We start from the raw sequence: 19,329 nt of genomic DNA on the forward strand, positions 1-19,329 counted from the left end.
GAGAATATGGACTGGGAGTCATGACACTCTGGAGGCCGCTATTGTTGTTATTGTCCTTCTACTCACACATAAGCAGAAAAACTATTTACCACTGCGGTTTGCATGCACGGTAGCAAGGTTCCCGCTTTCGGAACGCTCGGACGGAGCCCAAGCATTTCCCGAAAGTGTCACTTTTGCCTGTTTACATGGCAATGGAGCTCGAGCAAATTGTAAAAACTACACTTTGGGAGCCATTTTCAACAAGTTGCATTTCCAGTGGATCCAAGCACCTTTGTCATGTAACTGTACACCCAAAACGTAATGCAAGTTTTACTTCTCCTCTTGAAATCGTTACTGTGTGAACGAGCCCCGAGGAAGACCAGAAAATGGCAGACTTAGATACAGTTCTGCTCATTTGATTTCACTTATTAATTTATTTGAATGGGACAATGCATATTAATGAACAGACAACCAGTTCTGTAAATATGCCAGATTTAGCTCAGAGCTAAATTTCCATCTGCAGTCCCATGGGGTAAAACCATACCACCAAACACAAACATACGTACATAAGTACTATAATACATGTAAAACATACCACATGCTAGAAAACACACCACATTACAATACATAAACAACATAACACACGAGGAAGCATGCCACATTACCAAACAGACAGTACAACATTTTAAAAATATTACTACGTCTATCTCTAAAGTGCTATGGTTAGATGCCGTATCACACATTCCAAATATTACCCATACACTCCTCCCTCCCCCTAAGAGCTGTTGTCCTTCTCTCAGTAAATTGGCGTGTTTGTTTTCTCTGCAAAGTCTAAATAATCCTGTGCGAGTCAAAACTGACTCAAACTTCCACAACATGAAGTAAATTATCAGCTTGTTGTGTTGTTGTGGATTAATTGAAGTGTTGGTCAAAAAATATAAAGTGCATGAGTGGAGCAGTTCTGGCTCAGCAGCAGTTGAGACAGGTGTTAAATTACAAGTGTTCAGTGGCAGTGACTATAGCTCTGTTGTAAGTGAGATTTCCTGGATTATTTCTGGCAGGAGCTTGGACAATATATTAATTTTGGGGAGCTCAAAATAATGAAAAGCTGTTCTAGTTCAGTCCTTGTACCCAAACATTTTCAATTAGCGTTGTTTGTAACCTTTTTATAATGATGTTTTAAAATATCCCCATGTTCCCATGTCCAAGCTGATGCAATCAGATTATGTGTTTTGACTGAGAAATAATGAAACTCTTTGTTGTATCAAATTTATTTTGATTTAGCCATCAACAAATTGTTTGGTCTCTATCCTTTTTAAATGGTATATCTAATCAGTATAATTGGAAAAAAAAAAATACAAGCGTTTGTTGAAGTAACTTTCTGATGTAACACTACGAACAAAAATGATTGCTTTGTTTCATTCATTTATTTAAAAACTAACTAATCCCCTGGCTCATCACTTGAATCAGATAATTCCTACAGCTGTAAATCTGCCTCACAGCTCAGATATGAACACTTTGCCTCATCGTGCAGCTTCGCTGCCGCTTGATTTCAAGCCTTTCTGTCAACAGCTCAGGTGGAAGGATGACGGTATTCTGTCGTAGTTCAGATGGATGCTGGGAAACGGTGCATTCGGCTGTTAGCAGGGCTTTCAGGCTTTTAATCAGCATCCAATTTACATAGCACTAATTCAAAATGTGTTTCAAGTATCGAGCGTACGTACTGTGGAATAGTTGTACAAATTAAAAGTGCTGGGGGAAAAAAAGCCTCCCCGTTTGGCGACGTCTCCTCATTTTCAGCCGTAATGCTAATGGACAGCGCTCTGACAAAGTGCCATCATTGTCAGGCATAGAAAGAAAGACAATCGTAAAAATCGATGAAAAGAGGGTAGATAGTGCTTTGAATATTAACATACTGTGATTTAAAGTGAACCAATTATGTTGATTTCCAGATTTTTTTTCATGTGCTGGAACTCGAACACAGTAACTTTTTGCAAGTCACAGTTATATCTGTCAAAACCTGTGAAAAACGTGTTTTATCTTATAACGATCCTCACTTAAACCTCAATCTGCAGCTACTGCCTCTTTAAGGCATCCTCAACAGTATGCTCTTCATTCAGTGTAGTTCTTTCATTTGATACCCGCCTCACTGCCCAGCTGGCCACTGACATGCTTGAAGCAGTATGAACATATACGTAGATGAAAGGGACGAATAGTTTAAAAAATGTTAGTAATTTTAGTAGTTGCTTGTCCTTTCGCTACAGGCAGGACTTGCCTTACATACTTCCTATAACCATAACGCCTCCATCATTTATGACAGGGTGTCAAACATGTAGGCCTGTGGGCCAAAACTGGCCCCCAAAGGGCTCCATTCTGACCCTTCAAACTGCCGAGCAAATAGTAAAAATGTCAAAGAAAACAGAAACACTGAGACTCAAGCTGAGATATTGGTGATGCTGCCATGAAGTCTATCTACCGCGTTGCTATCAAACAAGCCTCAAAGCCATGTTATCAGCGAGAGTTTGCAAAAACACCCTTAATGCAACAGCTATAGGTGAAGTTTTTGGGACACTTCACAGTTTTTTGCACAAATATGCACATTTTCATCACGTGTACTCAAATTTAAGTTTCATTGCAACACTGTTTTACCGGCCCGACCCACTCATGTTGAAATTAGACTGTATCTAGCGCCTGAACTGAAATGTGTTTGACACCTCTGACTTATGATATCTATTGAGTTTCAAATAGCAGATCATTTGAACTTCATAGTCCTATATGAGTCATTATGGTCGCTTTCAAGACTCCCAAAGTACAATCATCCAGTCACAGGCACCATTTACCAGAAAGTTGCACATTTGTGACATGAGCGTCTTTGTATCTTCAAAAAGACTTATTGATATTGGAAAATTGCCAATTGTTGAAAGCTGAATCTATCTTTGATGAAGGGGCAGGAGCACTCACTCAGAAGACGTATTTTGATCATTCTACAGCATTAAAATCCAAACCAGGTTCTCAGAGTTCCCCAATGTTGGTCATTGCATTGCCAGTAGAAAGTCGACTCATTCCTCATGTACTAAATATCAAATATCAACTTTTGTACTCGTAAGGCAGAGGCGTGATGGGTTGTGGATTTCAGGAAAAGCCGCTCAGCACAGAGCTGAGGGCAGCTGTGTTTTATTTGTGGAGTTCAGGACTGGTTAGAGACTCAGGAGGCGAGAGAGTGAAGTTCACAGCCAACGTTATAAGCCAAGAGATGATGATAATGTGCCCAATGAGACCGTTTGACTCCCTCCCTAACACCTAAAGCTGTTTAACTCAGAGCTGCCGTCACTCATCATGTGATGCTGAGCAATGGCGTTAAACTCTCCCTCCGAATGTTTGAACCTGTTATAGTTTTTACGGCTACTGCGCCCGAATCCCAAAGGAAACGATTTTCCTTTGACCTTCAGTTAAGTTGATGCTTGTACAGTAATTTTTCATGATCTAAACTCCTATGAAGTGCTATTTGCTCTTTGAGTCTATAAATCAGCTTACTGACTTTAAAGCTTCAATTCAGCAGGATTTCTTGCTGATGCTGGAGGCCATGTTTTTTTTTTTTTTGTTTTTTTTTTTTTAGTAACATCAGTTCATGGAGCTGTAATTAACACCAGCTTTCTTTGTCCTTCCGCGACATCGCTCCGAGGACAAATCCAAACTTAATGATTCCCTGCAAATCTATAACTACTAAAATGATGTGAAGCTGTTTACAGTCGCAATGTGTTTGCCTTTCCTCTTCCTCCCCCAGAAGGGCCACTTTTTCTTTTATTCTCTCCTTCGGTCTCATTTTCTTTCCTCCTCCTTCATTCCTCTGCTCGTGATCGGCGGCTTGTGTCAAAGTCCACCTGTTTATTTGTGTGTTCAGCTCTTGTGTTATTTTCTACCAATTTTCAAAAGCATAAGATGAAAGATAACAATCGTAGAAGAATCGTGGTGAAATCATTGGTCCTGCCTCTAAATCAGCGGTCCTACGTCCTACTGTGAGACCAATTCAAGGACGGCCGTTGGCATGGTCTTGCAATCAAAGACAACCTGCAATAAAATTCAGTCAGTGTCAGATATTGGAGGCGATCATGACTGCTGCTGCGGCAACTAACTAAACTTGTCCAGATCCATACGGAATCCATTTTTGAAGCCACTCTGATCGCCCATTTAAACAATATCATAAGCAGATTTTTAGTTTGTTGCGACGCTGTCCATCTTAAAATGTCTCGATATGAATGAATTAGGCTATATGACATTTAATAAAGTACTCGTACCAGTACTCAGTATCGCCAATTAGCTAATTGTTAGTACTCATGCTTTGTCCTTTAAAAAAGTGGTTTCAGTGCATCCCTAATAAGTAATTGTGCTGTGGTGCTTGTGTTAAGGTTTCTTTATTATTTGTGTTGTGTTTCTTTTATTTCGGTTGTTTTCTGGTGTCTGGTGGTTTATTTGTTTGTGTAGGGATTTCTTTGTATTGTAGTTTTTTTAAAATATTGTGATGTGGTTCTTGTGTTAGTTTTGTTTCAGCATTTTGGTTGTGCTGCTTGTATTTCTGTTGCTTTAGTATCAATGTTGTTATTGCTTAAAATTGCCGCTGTGTTTTTTTTTTTTTTTTGTGCTGTGATTTATTCATTTTTGTTACGCTGCCACCATACATATCTCATGTAAAACAGGTCTGATAAACACTCTGGCAATTTGGAAAAGCTGTTTAGCTCCCAGCAAAAGAACATAATGAAACATTTAGCACCTGAAGATATTTTCCTCTCAGAACAATCTAAAAATAAAGCTTTTAACTACTCATTGTAAACTTAAAGCCTGTTTAGGACTACTCTAAGTTGTGCCTTTAGGTGCTCTCACAGTTAGTATTTCATCATTTGTCCAGCTCACATAGCATATGCATGTTTTTTAATCACAATCCTGGCACCCCGTCCTTCTAATTCTTTGTCATTATTTTGTTTCGTTTTTTTATTCAATTTTTTTTTGCATAAATTGTCTTTCTGGATGGGTTTCAGACCGATGCCGAGGAATACTGGCTTCACTTCTACCTGGATATTGTCCATGTTGATGATTGAAATGGCAGCTGTAACCTGCAGATTTTATCAGCTGTAGTCTGCAAGCTCATTATAAGTCTGCATCGAAAATGCAAGAAAACACATCGTTTCTGCGTTTTGCTTTCTAGGTTTGTGTTTGCATGACAACGTTTTGAAAACAAAGTCCATTTACAATGAAATGGCAGAAAGATTATGTAATTTTCATGTTGGGCCATTTTAGTTGTTTTTGTAATGAAACCACACACGCATGCGCAGAGAACAATATGCTATAAACATTCACAATGTGGAATACACAGATAATCGAATGGACAGACTGTGAAGTTAAAATGCTATTAATGATGACTGTCAACTATAAAACTACCAACGTTGTTGTGTTAATGAGGCCCAAGACTAAATTGGAACTAAACACATTTTTCAGACTTTAACACAATGGTAAAGTAATGAGAACAAGCCTCTTTATAGTCATTATTTCTCACAGATCACAATCTCACCAATATCGTTTTTTTTTCTTTTTTTGATAACTCAGTTTCAGATTTTCTTGAAATTACATCTCAGAGCAGTGATTATGATCAGAGCCTTTTTAATACATAAATTTGAAAAAAATGTTGAATAGTGCAAGGACAGAAGGATGGAGGAATGAGGCCTTGTGTGTAGGGAGAACCATGTTTCCATACAACAGAGACAATTAAATTCAATGAAACACGACAAGGTGTGACTGGAGTCCTGTAAACACACATCTGCTAATATCCACCGACAAACATGAAGAGGCGAGGCAGTGGAGAGACGGGACATGGCTAAATGAGAATAGTCACACAGTTTGCGAGTGGTCCCACCAAAAGAAAGTGATCCAAAAGGAGAATGGTGTCTGGAGAAACTACAGGCTTTTGCAACCCAAAAGGTGCAGAATGTTCAGGTGAACATGCAATAATCTTGAGCATTGACATGATGATGTGATGCTTGATCTACAGTTATGCAACCAATGTCATTTGAGATGTTTTCTCCTGAATTGCAGTCCCATTTCTCTTGTTAATTTTCACCAGTTGTGACTGAACTGTGATTGTTTTTTTTAGTTTTAATCTTCACATGTGCACCTTCAGTCACGACCAGCAACATTTCAGAAGCAGAGCAGCTCACTGACTTTTGAATTTTGTTTAATTATTTGCTCAGCCTTTGTGAATAAATTGTGACTCGTTGCACTTTACTGTGGTTGAAAATTATTTATCGCATCTCAGTCACTATTTTACAATATGCAAATTGTCAGTGCTGATTTCACCATAACGGTTAATTTGCAATATATTGTAAAGCCCAACCGCAGAAGGGTAGCGCATATTTCCCGGGTGGATCTATCAGCTCCAGTATAGTGACTCAGTCGAAGCAGCTCAGCTAGGTGAAGCATGCATATAAGCACCCACCTGATATGCATGTTAAACTGGATAGCAGCGGCAGGCAGTCCAGCTTCCACCTGGGCTGCAGCAGCACAATAGGTTCCATAATCCAGCCACCAACCGCCCAGAAGGGGAAGAAACGGGCACCAACCAAGCACTCAAGCAAGCCCCCAAACCCAAGGCCTCTGTAAGCCTGTCCTGGTTTGCCCTTCTCAGTGCAGATGTATGTGTGTAGCTCATTAAAATTGGATGAGGCACCCAGGAAAGGAGCGGGTAGTCTACACCACAGGCTTTCCTGCAGTGTATCCTGCTCAATAGAAATCTCCACCAATACCCAAGCCCAGTCTGAATGTGGCGTGCTTGATAAACTGGACTGTGTAGAACTCTTGGCATCTTTACGCAGATCAGATCTTAATGATTTTGGCATGATGAAATGCTAAAGAGAAAATACATTTGTTCTACTCAGCACTTGTGAAGAGTGACAGAACTTAAATCCGCAAACACAGCATTGCACAATGTGTTACAGCAGCGCGATTTGAACGTCTCCAAGAATTTTGTGCGAATGCATTGTGCCAGATGCTGCAGGGAATATTCCCAACGTTGCACTTGTGAGTTTCATTGGCTCTGACTGCGGTGCTGTACGGCTCCAACATGATCAAGGCCTCTTTCGCCAATGCTCATCGGTCTACCCAAATCACAGTGGTGCGTTTTTGTGAGCATTCCCAGCGCGAATATGTATTGCATTGTACTTACAATAGTACTATAATACTATATATTTCTAACCGGGGCTGCATCCACAGATTTAGTCATACGTTATTTCAAACATCTGCATAATAAATTCAATGAATAATGTGGTGGCAGCAGAAAAGGCACAGAAAAGGCTGTAAACTAGCCAATTTCTTTACTTTTATGGTGCCCACGGTGACATTTGAAGAACAGAATAATGTACACAGTGCATTGCAAACCCTTGATTTGAAGAAAGCAAGTGACTTTTGTGGTTTCTTCGAGTCACTTCAGAGAACCCACAGTTGGCGGTCGTAATGTTTTGCTTCCTCGCTGTATGGCTGACTGGACTTAACTGGGACTCAATCAGGATTGGTAATCAGCCATGTATAATGGATGGATAGGATGCATGTTTAATGCATCAAAAGTGATTCATTTTTTTTAAGTTTGGGGATGGGGATAAATAAAATATGTGGGGAGTTTGCAGAGAAACGTGGAGCAAATTTAAGACCACTTCTAAAAAGAGTCTTTAATCAGACTCGATCGGGCGGTTATAGGGTGGTATGGCTGTGAGCAAATTAAAATGAAAAAAAAAAAAAAGATGTGTGGGAAACTTTAGAGCAATGGCTGCTAAAACTTGCATAAAAGCCAGACATTGCTTTGCACTTTTGAAGGTTACATTGCGTGTAATTTGTTTTTTAACTTGAAGAGACAACTTGAACTTGAAAGAATTTTCAAGCTCCACTGATGACGGTTGGACTGACCATTTCTACAAACATATCTCACATAAACTCCTGAACCTTTTCTCCCACCACCATTTTCTTTTAACAACTGTGTGTTCAAGTGATCAGTTGCAGGTCACGACCCCGCTCGCAGGCCCCCCCGACATGTTCATCAGCCTTTAGATAAACAGGGTGAGAGAATATCTTCCACACACGACTCGCCCAGACGCTGATGAAGTCAGACAGCGTGTGCGTGGATCACTCTCGCAGACGCAAACTCGCGCTGAGCTGGCGGGTGTTAGGAAGATAAGGCTTGCTTTATTTAGCAGCGCTACAGCGCAGCCCGGGTGGGTGACGTCACCCTCGGCACCACCACCTGGCCCATGGCGTACATCGAGGTGCGGTCAACTGCGCGAGAAACAAATGTGCTTTTTTCCCCCGGCAGCTCTCTCTCCGTTTCCTCATACAGCCGATCCAAAGTGCACACATACAAACATAAACAGAGATGTTAAAAAAGTTGTGTTAGGGTTTTAAGCTGTGTGCTGGAGACGTGCAGACGTCTGTCCTGTGGAGAGCAAATCGACTGCGATGTTGATAGGAGCTTAATGAGCGGCTGTTAGCAATATGTCTTTCAGAGACACAAAAAGCGACTTAACTTTCTTTTCATTTTTGTCTCGTCTGCCTGGCTCTGAGCCATCTTTGTTTTGCTTCTTTTTTTTTTTTTTTTTTTTTAATGTTGGCAGGCGAGGAAGCTTATACTATTGTTACATTGAGTCACTCCGACAGAGAGTGTCAGCTAAACACCCAAAATGTAAAAATGTAAATGCAATGAGGGGAAGAATATTCTCTCGTCCGGGCTCTAACTCTTTCCTGCTGATTTGAACGGCGTTCCAACTGACAAATGTTTCCTTACACGTCCGTTTGGTATGTTGCTCACATATCTTGCTGCTGCAGTATGCAGTGCCTGTGCATATGTAGCACTCATCATCCTGCTTTTCTGGTTGTATTCTCAGAAAGCTGTCACCAATTGTTTTTCTTTTGTTTTATATAGATAGATAGATAGATAGATAGATAGATAGATAAAATATACTGTATTTGTTATGGTTTCAGTCTGATCAGTTTTTTCCCCCCTCTCTTCCTCCACTTATTGTTTCTGCAACAGGATCTGAAGAAGGTGCTGTCTTTCCCCCCGTACCCTGGGGAGTTCTTGCACCCGGTCGTGTATGCCTGCACGGCGGTCATGTTGCTCTGCCTCTTCGCCTCCATCATCACTTACATCGTGCACCACAGGTAAGACAGGATTTGCTCATGTTGGGGAGATGGATGTTTGGATGTTGCCTATTAATGTAGTGTGTTTTTACCTGCTTTTTTGTGCAATACATCCACCCCATATTCTGTACATGTCCACACTTCTAGGCACCGTGTGCATATTTTTTCTATTATATTGTATTTTTATCTGCTTTTTTTTAGTTCCTGCTATGTGTGCTTCTTTCTCTGTACTATCCTGCTGTACCACTGCAAATTTCTCCACATGCGAGATAAATAAAGGGATATCTTATCTTATCTTATCTTATGTAATGTCACCACTTTTCTTTTTTTTTTCTCGGTAACGCATTAGTAACTGATTAAAAACAGTCGCAATAACTGAGGTGTCTAGCTGAGGTCCAGTTGTTGTTTTTGACACGCATGAGAACATTCAGAGAGCTGCTGTCTCCTTTTGTCTGTCTCATTGTTTGTAAGTCGGCCACTTTTCTTACAAATGCACTGCATTGAATTACTTGAATGGACTGTTCTGTGTCAGTTGGTAATTCTGAAACTGAGTGGATAAAACTCACTTGTGAGGTTTGTCAAGGCGCCATCCTTGGGCATTGCCTTGTTTTGCCTTGCCTTGTCTTACTCAAAAGGAACAACTTCTATGAGTTGGACCCCAACATATCTGCTGATCCTTTTTACCACCTCCAGTCCTGTCCCCCTTCTTTTATTGGTAACCACACTCAAACCTTTGTAGTGTTTTCTGTAGATCTTGTTCAAGCAACACACACTAAGTCCTCTGTAATTCTGCCTATAAGTCAGTATTTCCACACATATTACAGCTTAATACAGTGGTGTAGTGGTTATCATAGCGAGAAGGTGGTAGAATTGAGTTTGAGCTTGGTGATGCTTTGTCATGGAGCTGTGATGTCCATGGTGTACTTTACCTTCACCCATCCTTCGGTGGGAACAGCCTGCAGCACCCTGCAAGCTGTGTGGACGGATGCATAAAAAGGACACCATTTCAGATCTAATTCTGAGGCATTGTGAACTTGAGCTGTCATAGGCCCCATTTACCACATTTTCAAATGAAAACGCAAAACCTTCATTACATTTTGGATGTCTGTTTCCACGACAATGGAGTCATTGTTGATCTAACTAGTGGAAAGGGGGTGAAAACGTAACTTTCTGAAAAGCCTCTGATTCTGCCTACAAGTAGATGGAGGAAATGCTGCAACTGTACATTCGCACCACGGCCGTAATAAATAGATCTTATTTTCCCATCATGCGTATTTACATATTCACGTTTTTTACGGCATCTTGCTCCAAGTCACTGAAGTAACTTCAGCTGATATTAGCGAAAGAATCACTGATCAGACTGACAATAAGACTGCACAAGCATTTGCACAAAAGCAACCCAAGAATATTTTTCTTAGTAACTCCTCCTCTTTGCAGACATAATTCTACAGAACTACTTTCATGCCATTGCACAACTCTCCCTCTAGCAAAATTGAGTAAACGAAACGGGGAGTTGTTTAACTGTTACCACCAACTGTAATTGAGTAGCAGTCTTCAGGATTTTGCAGAACAATGGTTTAGCTTTTAATCCTCTCCTGGCTGCCGCGCCTTGATTTCTCCAGCCATTAACTTCACCTCTGCTCGCAGACGAGCAGGCAGATGCTTCATTTCTCGCCTTTTTACCTTCACGGTTGTTTTGGTCACAGATCCCAGGCCGACTGCGGTGTGAGTCAGACGCTTCAGGCCGACGTAATTCAGCGCCACCGTCATGTCTGACGACGGAGACATGCACTCATGTGCGCATGTGTGTGTTCATAAGCAGTCACGGCAGAGAGACATGATTCTAAAGGATTTCTGAGGGGTACTTAGGCCACCTTTGTTCCTTTTATCCCATAGAGAGATGAGGGCAGAGGATTGCTGTGTGGCTCATGTGGCGTTGCACGCTGGCATCTGTCTGCTCCTCTCAGGCTGATCTGCTCTGGATGCTGTTATTAAAGCAGGGGGGTGTCTGACTGGCATATTGTTACGGTACGCCACTTCCCTCGCCTGTTTTTCAGGTGGCGCATCAGTCGTTTTGTCCTGTTGTTGGTATTAATGCAGTGTCATTGTTTTGGATTCCAATTGTTTTTTGATAGCTTTAGCTATAAACAAAGACAATTCCGTAATGTAGTCTAAGATGGCAATCTTTCTATTTTCTTGTTCTGGGATCAGAGTGCAGAATTTCTGGAATCGTACAGCAGCGTTTTCATTTTACATCCATCTGTGACACCTGGGACGGAGACAGGGTGCGTCCTTCTGCAGTCAGACAGCGACGACAGCATCTGGGGCTGCAAACAGCAGAATCACTTTCTGTCCTTTAGCACTGCAGTATCGGCGTCTGAAGGAAAAATAGTTGCAGGAGACCGCAAGATGCTTTTGTGTAATCGAATGAAAAAAACAACAACAATATTAATACACAGACCTATAAACAAAGAGGTAAAACACTGTTGTTCCAACTCTTAAACAGAGATAAGTGTAACATACCTAATGGGCAATCTTTTCCTTATGATCTTTTTTTTTTTTTTTAAGTTGATGGGGTGCAATTGCTTTTTTGCTCACGATACCTGCTTATTACACTTGATAGTTTGTGATAATAGAGTTTGATAGGCTCTTTGCACAACTGTGCAACAAGTGATGTAGGGTAAGGTCAATAAGAGCCCTCACTGTAGAAAACAATATTTATACTTAATTTTTGATAGTAATTATATAAAGATGCTTCATAAATCCTGTGAAGCTTTTAGTATACAGTCCGCACTCCGCAGCCGTATTCACACAACATAGTGTTCAAAGATGGTGTTTGGAAATGAGCCGCTGAGACTTTCTTAACCTTGAGAGGTCACAATGACAAATTAATGTCACATATCTGCACAGTTTATATCATAAATGATCATGGAGAACAATCAGATTATTTTTTTTTTAAGCTGCATAGCAAGAAATCTTCAGGCCATCGTTGTGTGGCGACACAAAAAGCCTGTTTAATTTGTGTATTTTAACTAAGAAGCGTCAGCAAAAAGATGTAAAGCTGTTCTGAGTTGGTTCACATTGACAGAAATAACCTCTTTTGACTGCAAAAGACAAAATGGTTATTTTCACAAAACAGCTATTGCCATGGCCTCTCTTGTGTACTTATGAGAGACACTGATGATGCATGATGTCACGTAGTACTCTTGATTGTATCAGGCAGCTTTCATGAGTACGAGGATGATTACGAGTTGTTTGTGGCGACCCATAGCCTTCGCATATCATTTGTGTATGGAGTATGAATATAGGCTTTATGGCATTTAATAAGTACTCGTATCGGTGCTCGGTATCGAGTAACTAAAGCTTAGTACTCATACCTGACCTTGTCCTTTAAAAAAGTGGTATCGGTTCATCCCTTGTTCTACCAACTGAGTTGGGTCAAAAGCTGGATGAAATCAACAACATTTTGTGTTTTTGATATGATACAGTGATTTATCGTATGTCAGGTTTTATGGATTAAAAAAATGGATACATTTCAATCTTAGCAGTATATAGTACATTAACATCATTACCTGCAGCTGCATCTCGATTCCTGATGTCCCTCACCGATGTCGTCTGAGTAGCATAATAGTTTTTGGCCGTCCTTCTTACCACACTCGCTGCCAAGCTGAGTTTAGCTTCTACATTTCATATCCAGTAATGAAAATTATGAGCAACGGTACAATTTATGAACTGTTTTACCTACTCATTGACCTTTTGTTTAAGGGACTCAATACTTCACCCTTGAGCGTGGCGATGAGCAGCTTGAATAATGTAGAGTTATGTTATGTTATGCTGACATTTGTATGTCCGGCTTGCATATGCAAAATCTGAGATTTACATGGGTAATGCCTGACTGGGATCTGATTGGAAGCAAGTGAAGACACTCATTCATATTCATCACAGTGCCTTTTGGAGCAAGAAGACATTATATCCTGTCCAAAGTTGAGTGGGAACAAGCCCATATTTAAGAAATGAAGCCAGAGCTTTTGTGGTGTCTGTCACATGCAGGGATGGGTTAGAGGGTTGTTTCTTTCAACTGCGCTCAAATTAACAAACTCTTACACCTCCCCCTCCTCCTCCACACCTCCCCCGAGGCTCTCCCTTGCACTAAAACACATCTCTGTTTAGTAACACTTTAGTGGTGTAGTATCACTCCAGTGGACTGACAGTATCTAAGCCGTGAAGCACAGGGACCACGTGTTGAATGGGCAAGATGAGAGCGAGGGTGACCGGAGACGTCGCAGTGTCACACGTTGAAATTTGTGGCTTTCACACTCTGGCACTCTGTCACATGCGCACATGTATTAATATATGCATACAGCATGTGCTGTTGGCTCTTTCACTGCCACCGAGTTAATCCTAAACAGAGACGGTGATGTTGGGCTAAGAAGGATGATGTATGATGTATGAGGCAAAGAAACAGGCACACAGCGGTGGAGAGCATGTCTTTGAACCCAACTTATTGTTGAATTGACTGAATTAGCATTGTTAGTGTCGCCTTACATGACACATATTCGTCATTCGCTTGTGGTTCAGGTCCAAATTTGGTTCATGGATTCGATGTTTGTGAATAGGGATGGGGCCAATCCAATCCAGTATCAGTATCGGGTTCTGATACCAACGTAATTCACGGATCGGAAATGTCCGATCCAACCTATGGAGAGTTCCGATCTATGAAGCCTCGTCGGTGCTTTACTGTTGCTGAAATGACTCCATAAGTGTTTCCCTGCCGGCTGCTCTGCTCGCTGGCTGCAAACTGTGGAATGGATTTCCTGAAGGGAAGTGGATCTCAATGAGTTGCGGAGTAATGAGTCAGGAAATCCATTCCACAGTTTGCAGCCAGCTAACGTAGCAGCACTGTGCTATCCAACTTTCTGACAGCATGTCCGCTGTTTGGACGTATTTTACGCTGAAAACACAGCAAAGCAACGTGCAATGTTTGCAAAGCCGTTGTACAGCGAGGCAGCCACTCTGCCGGCAGACGTCACAGTTTTAAAACGCCAGCTTGCCGAGGAGAACAGCACTGACAGCGGCATCAAAACAATGAAAAGCAGCTCCTCCACGCTGTAGCATGCGATTCACACCTCCGTGAAGCTGTGCCAGACTCCATGTAAAACTCTGGGAAAATGGTCCCAAAATCGTTTGTGCTGTGCTGCTAAATAATTTCCCCATGGATTAATGAAGATATTCTGAGGTTTTAAAGATATAACAACTTTATTATGAGATGATGACATCATGCAGACGTCTTTGTGATAATGTCTTTGTGTTTCTGTGACTAAAATATGTATTCATTAAGTTTGAAAATTGGCATCTTGTTTTTTGATTTTTTACTCATCATCCCAACTTTTTGGAATTTGGATAGTGTTTCAAAAAGCCAGCTGGAAGCTGCCCATTGGAAGTCCTTGGATGGATGTGTCCATCTCTGATTAGCTTCACTGCGATGTTTTAGTGGAATCAGAGATTAGAGATGGGGTTAGAGCCTTGGTTTGGGGATTTGACCACTGTGTTAGTCTGTACATTATATTCTCATTAACACCATAGCTCAGGAATGCCCAGAGGAAATCACTTTCAATTTGGCACACATTCACGAGGATGGCCTCATTCTGTTATGATGCCAACGGGTCAATTTTCACGGTCACTGAGACTTTACATGTGTCCTATTTTTGTGAATCCAGTGTCTCATGGAACGCCGACACCTGTTACCTTAAACCACATCCCTTAACAAAGAATGAACTTCAGCTTTGCGAATGCAAGACATTTCATGATATATTTCATCATGAAGCAGATCCCTCCCCCTTTTTCCCCCACCAACATGATTAGCATGCATTGAGGTGCAACTACTTCCATCTCACCATATTACAGCCCTGTAGCTTGTGGTTTATGAGACTTGTTTTGGACCATGTCTGCCTCCAATGAAACGGCTTGGCCGGAGCAGCTCATTGTATAATGTGTCATATTACACTGCGTATAGCTTTATCGAGCTTTACGTTCGGCCAAGTGAGCGAGGGGCGCGCGCCGGGCGAGGGAGCAGATGCAGAGTGAGGACAGTTTTATTCCCTCCCATCTACCCTCTGGTACAGGGGGATGTGGAGGGCTGCCAGGTTAATGTACTTGACCCAATGAAAGCCCGGAGCAGAGCCTATGAAACCCCCCCCCTCCCTTCCAGGCAGGCCAGCAGCCGGCCTGATTTACGGCCTCATTGCTGGGTGGAGTTCAGTACCTGGACTGCAGCAGAGGCATCGACAACAGCTCTCCCTCCCTCTTCCTCCTCCTCCTTCGCGCAGAGCAGCGAAGCTCGGCCCCAGAAAACGCCTCATGGCTCACTGCTGAGCCGCTGCTTCATCTACAGTAGGCTCACGTGCAACCGGGGCTTCGCTCCTCCATTTTGGGGAGTTGAGATTTCCAGCGCAGGGTTATATAATTTCAAATGGTGACAGCGACTGTACGGACGAGAAGGCGGAGGTGCTGACAAGGGGATTTAATTAAAAGAATAGATGGTCTGCTGGTTCACGTGGTCCGACAGATATGTTGGTGTCGCCTGGCCTATTTAGTCCGTTCCCCAACAGCTGGTTTGAAAGGCAATAATGTGGGTTAAGTGCCCTCCGCTCAGGGCTGCACAGACCCCCTCCTCAGGCTGATGACATATTTCACAAAGTGAATACGAGTGCTCAGATTTACATTGTGAAAACTTCAATTGACCCAGCCAACTGGAAGCAATCTCTTTTTATTTCATCACCAAACCAGAGGAGGGACTCCTATTTGTGTGCACATATGTGAGGGGAAAAAAAGGGGGATGCGGACTTGGAAAAAAATGCATTATGTGGTTCTTCGCATGGAATTCATCTAATTTTAATGTTAATCCTTAACGTGATCGTTTCTTTCTATAATGTAGCGTTCACTGTGTATGACTTGGATTGTTTTCATAGTATCACAGGGGTTGGCAACTCATTCTCCCAAACAGCAACATGTAAAAATATCCGAGGCAGTAACTGGCTTCAGTTTTGTTCAATAAGAATTTTCCCTTGATAATTTTTTATTTTTTTTTAATAAATAAAATGTTTGGGAGTTACTGTTACTGTATTGTCTGTGTCTGGGAATCATTATACATTTTTTCTATATTTCTACAATTCTTACTAAAGTTCGGTATATAGGCAAATAAAACTATATTTTTTTCTTAAACTGTTTTTCTTTACCCCCACTGTGGAACACCAGTTTTATGAGTGAACAATTGACCTTTGGCTAACCCCGCCTCCCTTAGTTACTGTTGCTAACTCGGACAAGCCGTCGCAGCTGACTGCATGTGTTCGTGGCAGCTGTCAGTGTAAAAACCACACCACAACAGGCGCTAGACAGCTTAGCACTTAGCCGCCAAGCTTACTTGATTAGCGACGATGATACCAGCGGGTAACGCTAGTCTTCATCAGGTAAGCTAGGTGGCTAGCCCAAGGAAGCTCATCGCTGCTACAGTAATTTTCTTTTGATGCACTATTTGCCAGTGACCCTCAGAGGACTGGTCAAATGGAGCTAAATGGCCACATAAGGCCCATCAGACCTCATTATGGCCAGGTCTGTAGTGGCATGTCTCAAACTCCAACTATTTTGTATTACGAGATAGTTTCAGTACTTTTTAAATACATTTGGAGGTCCAGATAGTTGTTCATGTACTGAGTAGAGATATTTTGCACAAAGGATGTTGAAGAAGATCCATGGAAGTAATGAGTCACGAGAGAATGCATGACATCCGGTGAAATGGAGGCAGATGATCCACTGTGGCGACCCCTGAAGGAAGCAGCCAAAAGGTGAAGAAGAAAATCCAACACAGCCCACACAAGCAACCCTTGAAGGAGATCACTCAACCTTTCATCCCTTTAGTTTTCGTTTTTTCCCATTCTTCCAAACTAACACTGATAAGACATGAATAACAAGTCCATTGAAGCTTAAATCAGTGTTTCTTATTGGGGATTTGTAGAATTTGTGTAAATAATGGCAAAACATGTCACTTCTGCTTTATATTTTTCATATATTCTAAGAAACTGTGAAGTTTTTGTACCCATTTACTTTGAAAACTCAACTGTTTCTCCCTTAGTGCACCTGATTGATGCTTTGATTTGAATAATATCAAAAAATGTGACACAGCATTAAATCACAGTGACAATCAAAATGTTTTGGGCCTGTTCAGTAGCCTGATTTTTGTAAATAACTACTGTCAAGCTCACACTGCTTGACAGTAGGAATGAGAATATGTTGAAACATATTCATGAAACATATGAATTTGTGTGTGCACACAAAGGGTTAACATTGGTTATTGTGACAAAATCTCGATGCAGTTTTATGATTTAAAGTAATCTTTGCAGGATCTATTTGTCATTTCTGAAATAAGCCAGTTCACTGAAAAATAAATTAAAAAAGGTGAAAAGTAAAATGAAATGGCCTGAAAACTTCATCTTTTTTTTTAATTTGGAAGACATTTAATTAAAAGTTTCTTATTTCGAGTTGGAAACTGCTGTGTATATGCGGACGCATCTGTTTCTCTTCTGCATTTTCACTGTGTCACATTTACGTCGCTGTAAAACGGTAACTCATCCCAAGTAAACGCATTCCCTCCCAGGGTCATTTGGTATGCATAGCTGATGATTGATTGCAGTGATTCTCTGTGGTTTGAGCTCCCTCTGGATGGCAAATATCATGGCTCAGCTGTTTTAAATGGCAGTTTCAGGTTCTCAATAATAGATATAGGGTGAAAAGGGTACAATTCAGTTCGATAGACCCTTATTAATATTGAATATTAACAATATACCAGCTGTACCAGTTGAAAATACACACTTCTTGTAAGTAAATAAGAATATTAGAGTCAAGCTGCAGTATGACAAATGCTATGATCAGTTGTTTTAGGCTTAGGATATTTCCTGGCAAATATAAATATATTTTTGTCAATAAAAACTAATGGTCTTAAGAAAAGATAAATGTTAATACTTTTGTAAAAGCTGAATTTTTTGGGCAAAATTGTACTCAATCATGTCAGTTTCTAGCTACAATTTGACTGTTGAGGGTATGTTTATGTGCAAACTGGATTTTGGGCACGACAGTGGATTTTTCCCATCACTCTTCCCATACAGGTCAAAGTTGTACAGTCTCTGAGACTGTAGAACATTCTGAACAGATTTAGGATTTGGTGTGAGTGGTTATATATTGAAAGGGGGAAATAAATGGCAAAAAGTCTAAATGAATAATCACTGTAAAAAGAAAATCATGATTAACTAAACCATTAACTTTAGTTCACATGGACAAAGCAGAAGTTACACAAGAACCAACCAATCAACCATTAAACTTATGAACTAACCAACCAATAAACCAACCAACTAATAAACCAACCAATCAATCAGAATCAGAATAGTTGTATTATCATTATATCATGAATATTGAAATTGCTTACCAACCAACCAAGCATGCACAAACCAGTGTTTCCTCATGGATAATGACCAACTCCCATGTCCTCACTAAGCTTTTATTCTCCATACTTTTGATTATCTCAGTGACTACACAAAGCGAAAAAAGAAAAAAAAAGGTGAGGTGTCTGCACTGAACACAGAGCAGGCAGTAACAATTAGTTCCTTTCATATCTTGTAATAAGAAGCCCTTGAAGACCTTTCAACACTGTTATTGGAGCTGAATCTGTTTGGGCAGTTATAGCACGTCTGGTAAAGTTGTCAATTGTTCGAAACTTTCCCCACCAGCAGATGATTTTCTTTTGCAGTGATATTCTGGCATTTTCTAGATCAACCACCATGGTCAAAGGCAGACCGAACTTTAATTCTCAAAGTTTTGGAAAACTTCTCAGACCTTGGTATCAAGACAGAGTGAATTTAAATAGCAACGATGACAGCAGAGCCTAAGGCCCTGTTTACACAATGTTTTAAAGTGGAAATTCAAAAAACATGTGTTGTATTTTGGGTGTCCGTTTACATAACGATGCTCTGAGTTTATGAAAAAGGCTCCCAAGGTGAAACGTTTTGCACCAACTTTGTATCCGTGGAAACAGATGAAGTACGCAACTTTCTGAAACCCTGCTACTATGCATGCACTCCATGGCCGTAAAGGAATTTCTCTTGTAAAGCACTTTTCCACTGCCTAAGCAGT

At 41.0% G+C, this 19,329-nt stretch overlaps 1 protein-coding gene across 1 annotated transcript in view; it reads left to right on the top strand.

Moving 5' to 3' along the window:
- Positions 1–19,329, top strand: part of adgra1b (adhesion G protein-coupled receptor A1b) — a 229,241-nt gene that overhangs the window by 177,858 nt on the left and 32,054 nt on the right. The window contains exon 15 of the mRNA XM_080481140.1: positions 9,044–9,171. Coding sequence (XP_080337266.1) covers positions 9,044–9,171 — 128 coding nt within the window. The remainder of the gene's footprint in view (positions 1–9,043; positions 9,172–19,329) is intronic.

The sequence above is a fragment of the Lipophrys pholis genome, assembly GCF_963383615.2.
Source record: "Lipophrys pholis genome assembly, chromosome: 15".
NCBI lineage: Eukaryota > Metazoa > Chordata > Actinopteri > Blenniiformes > Blenniidae > Lipophrys > Lipophrys pholis.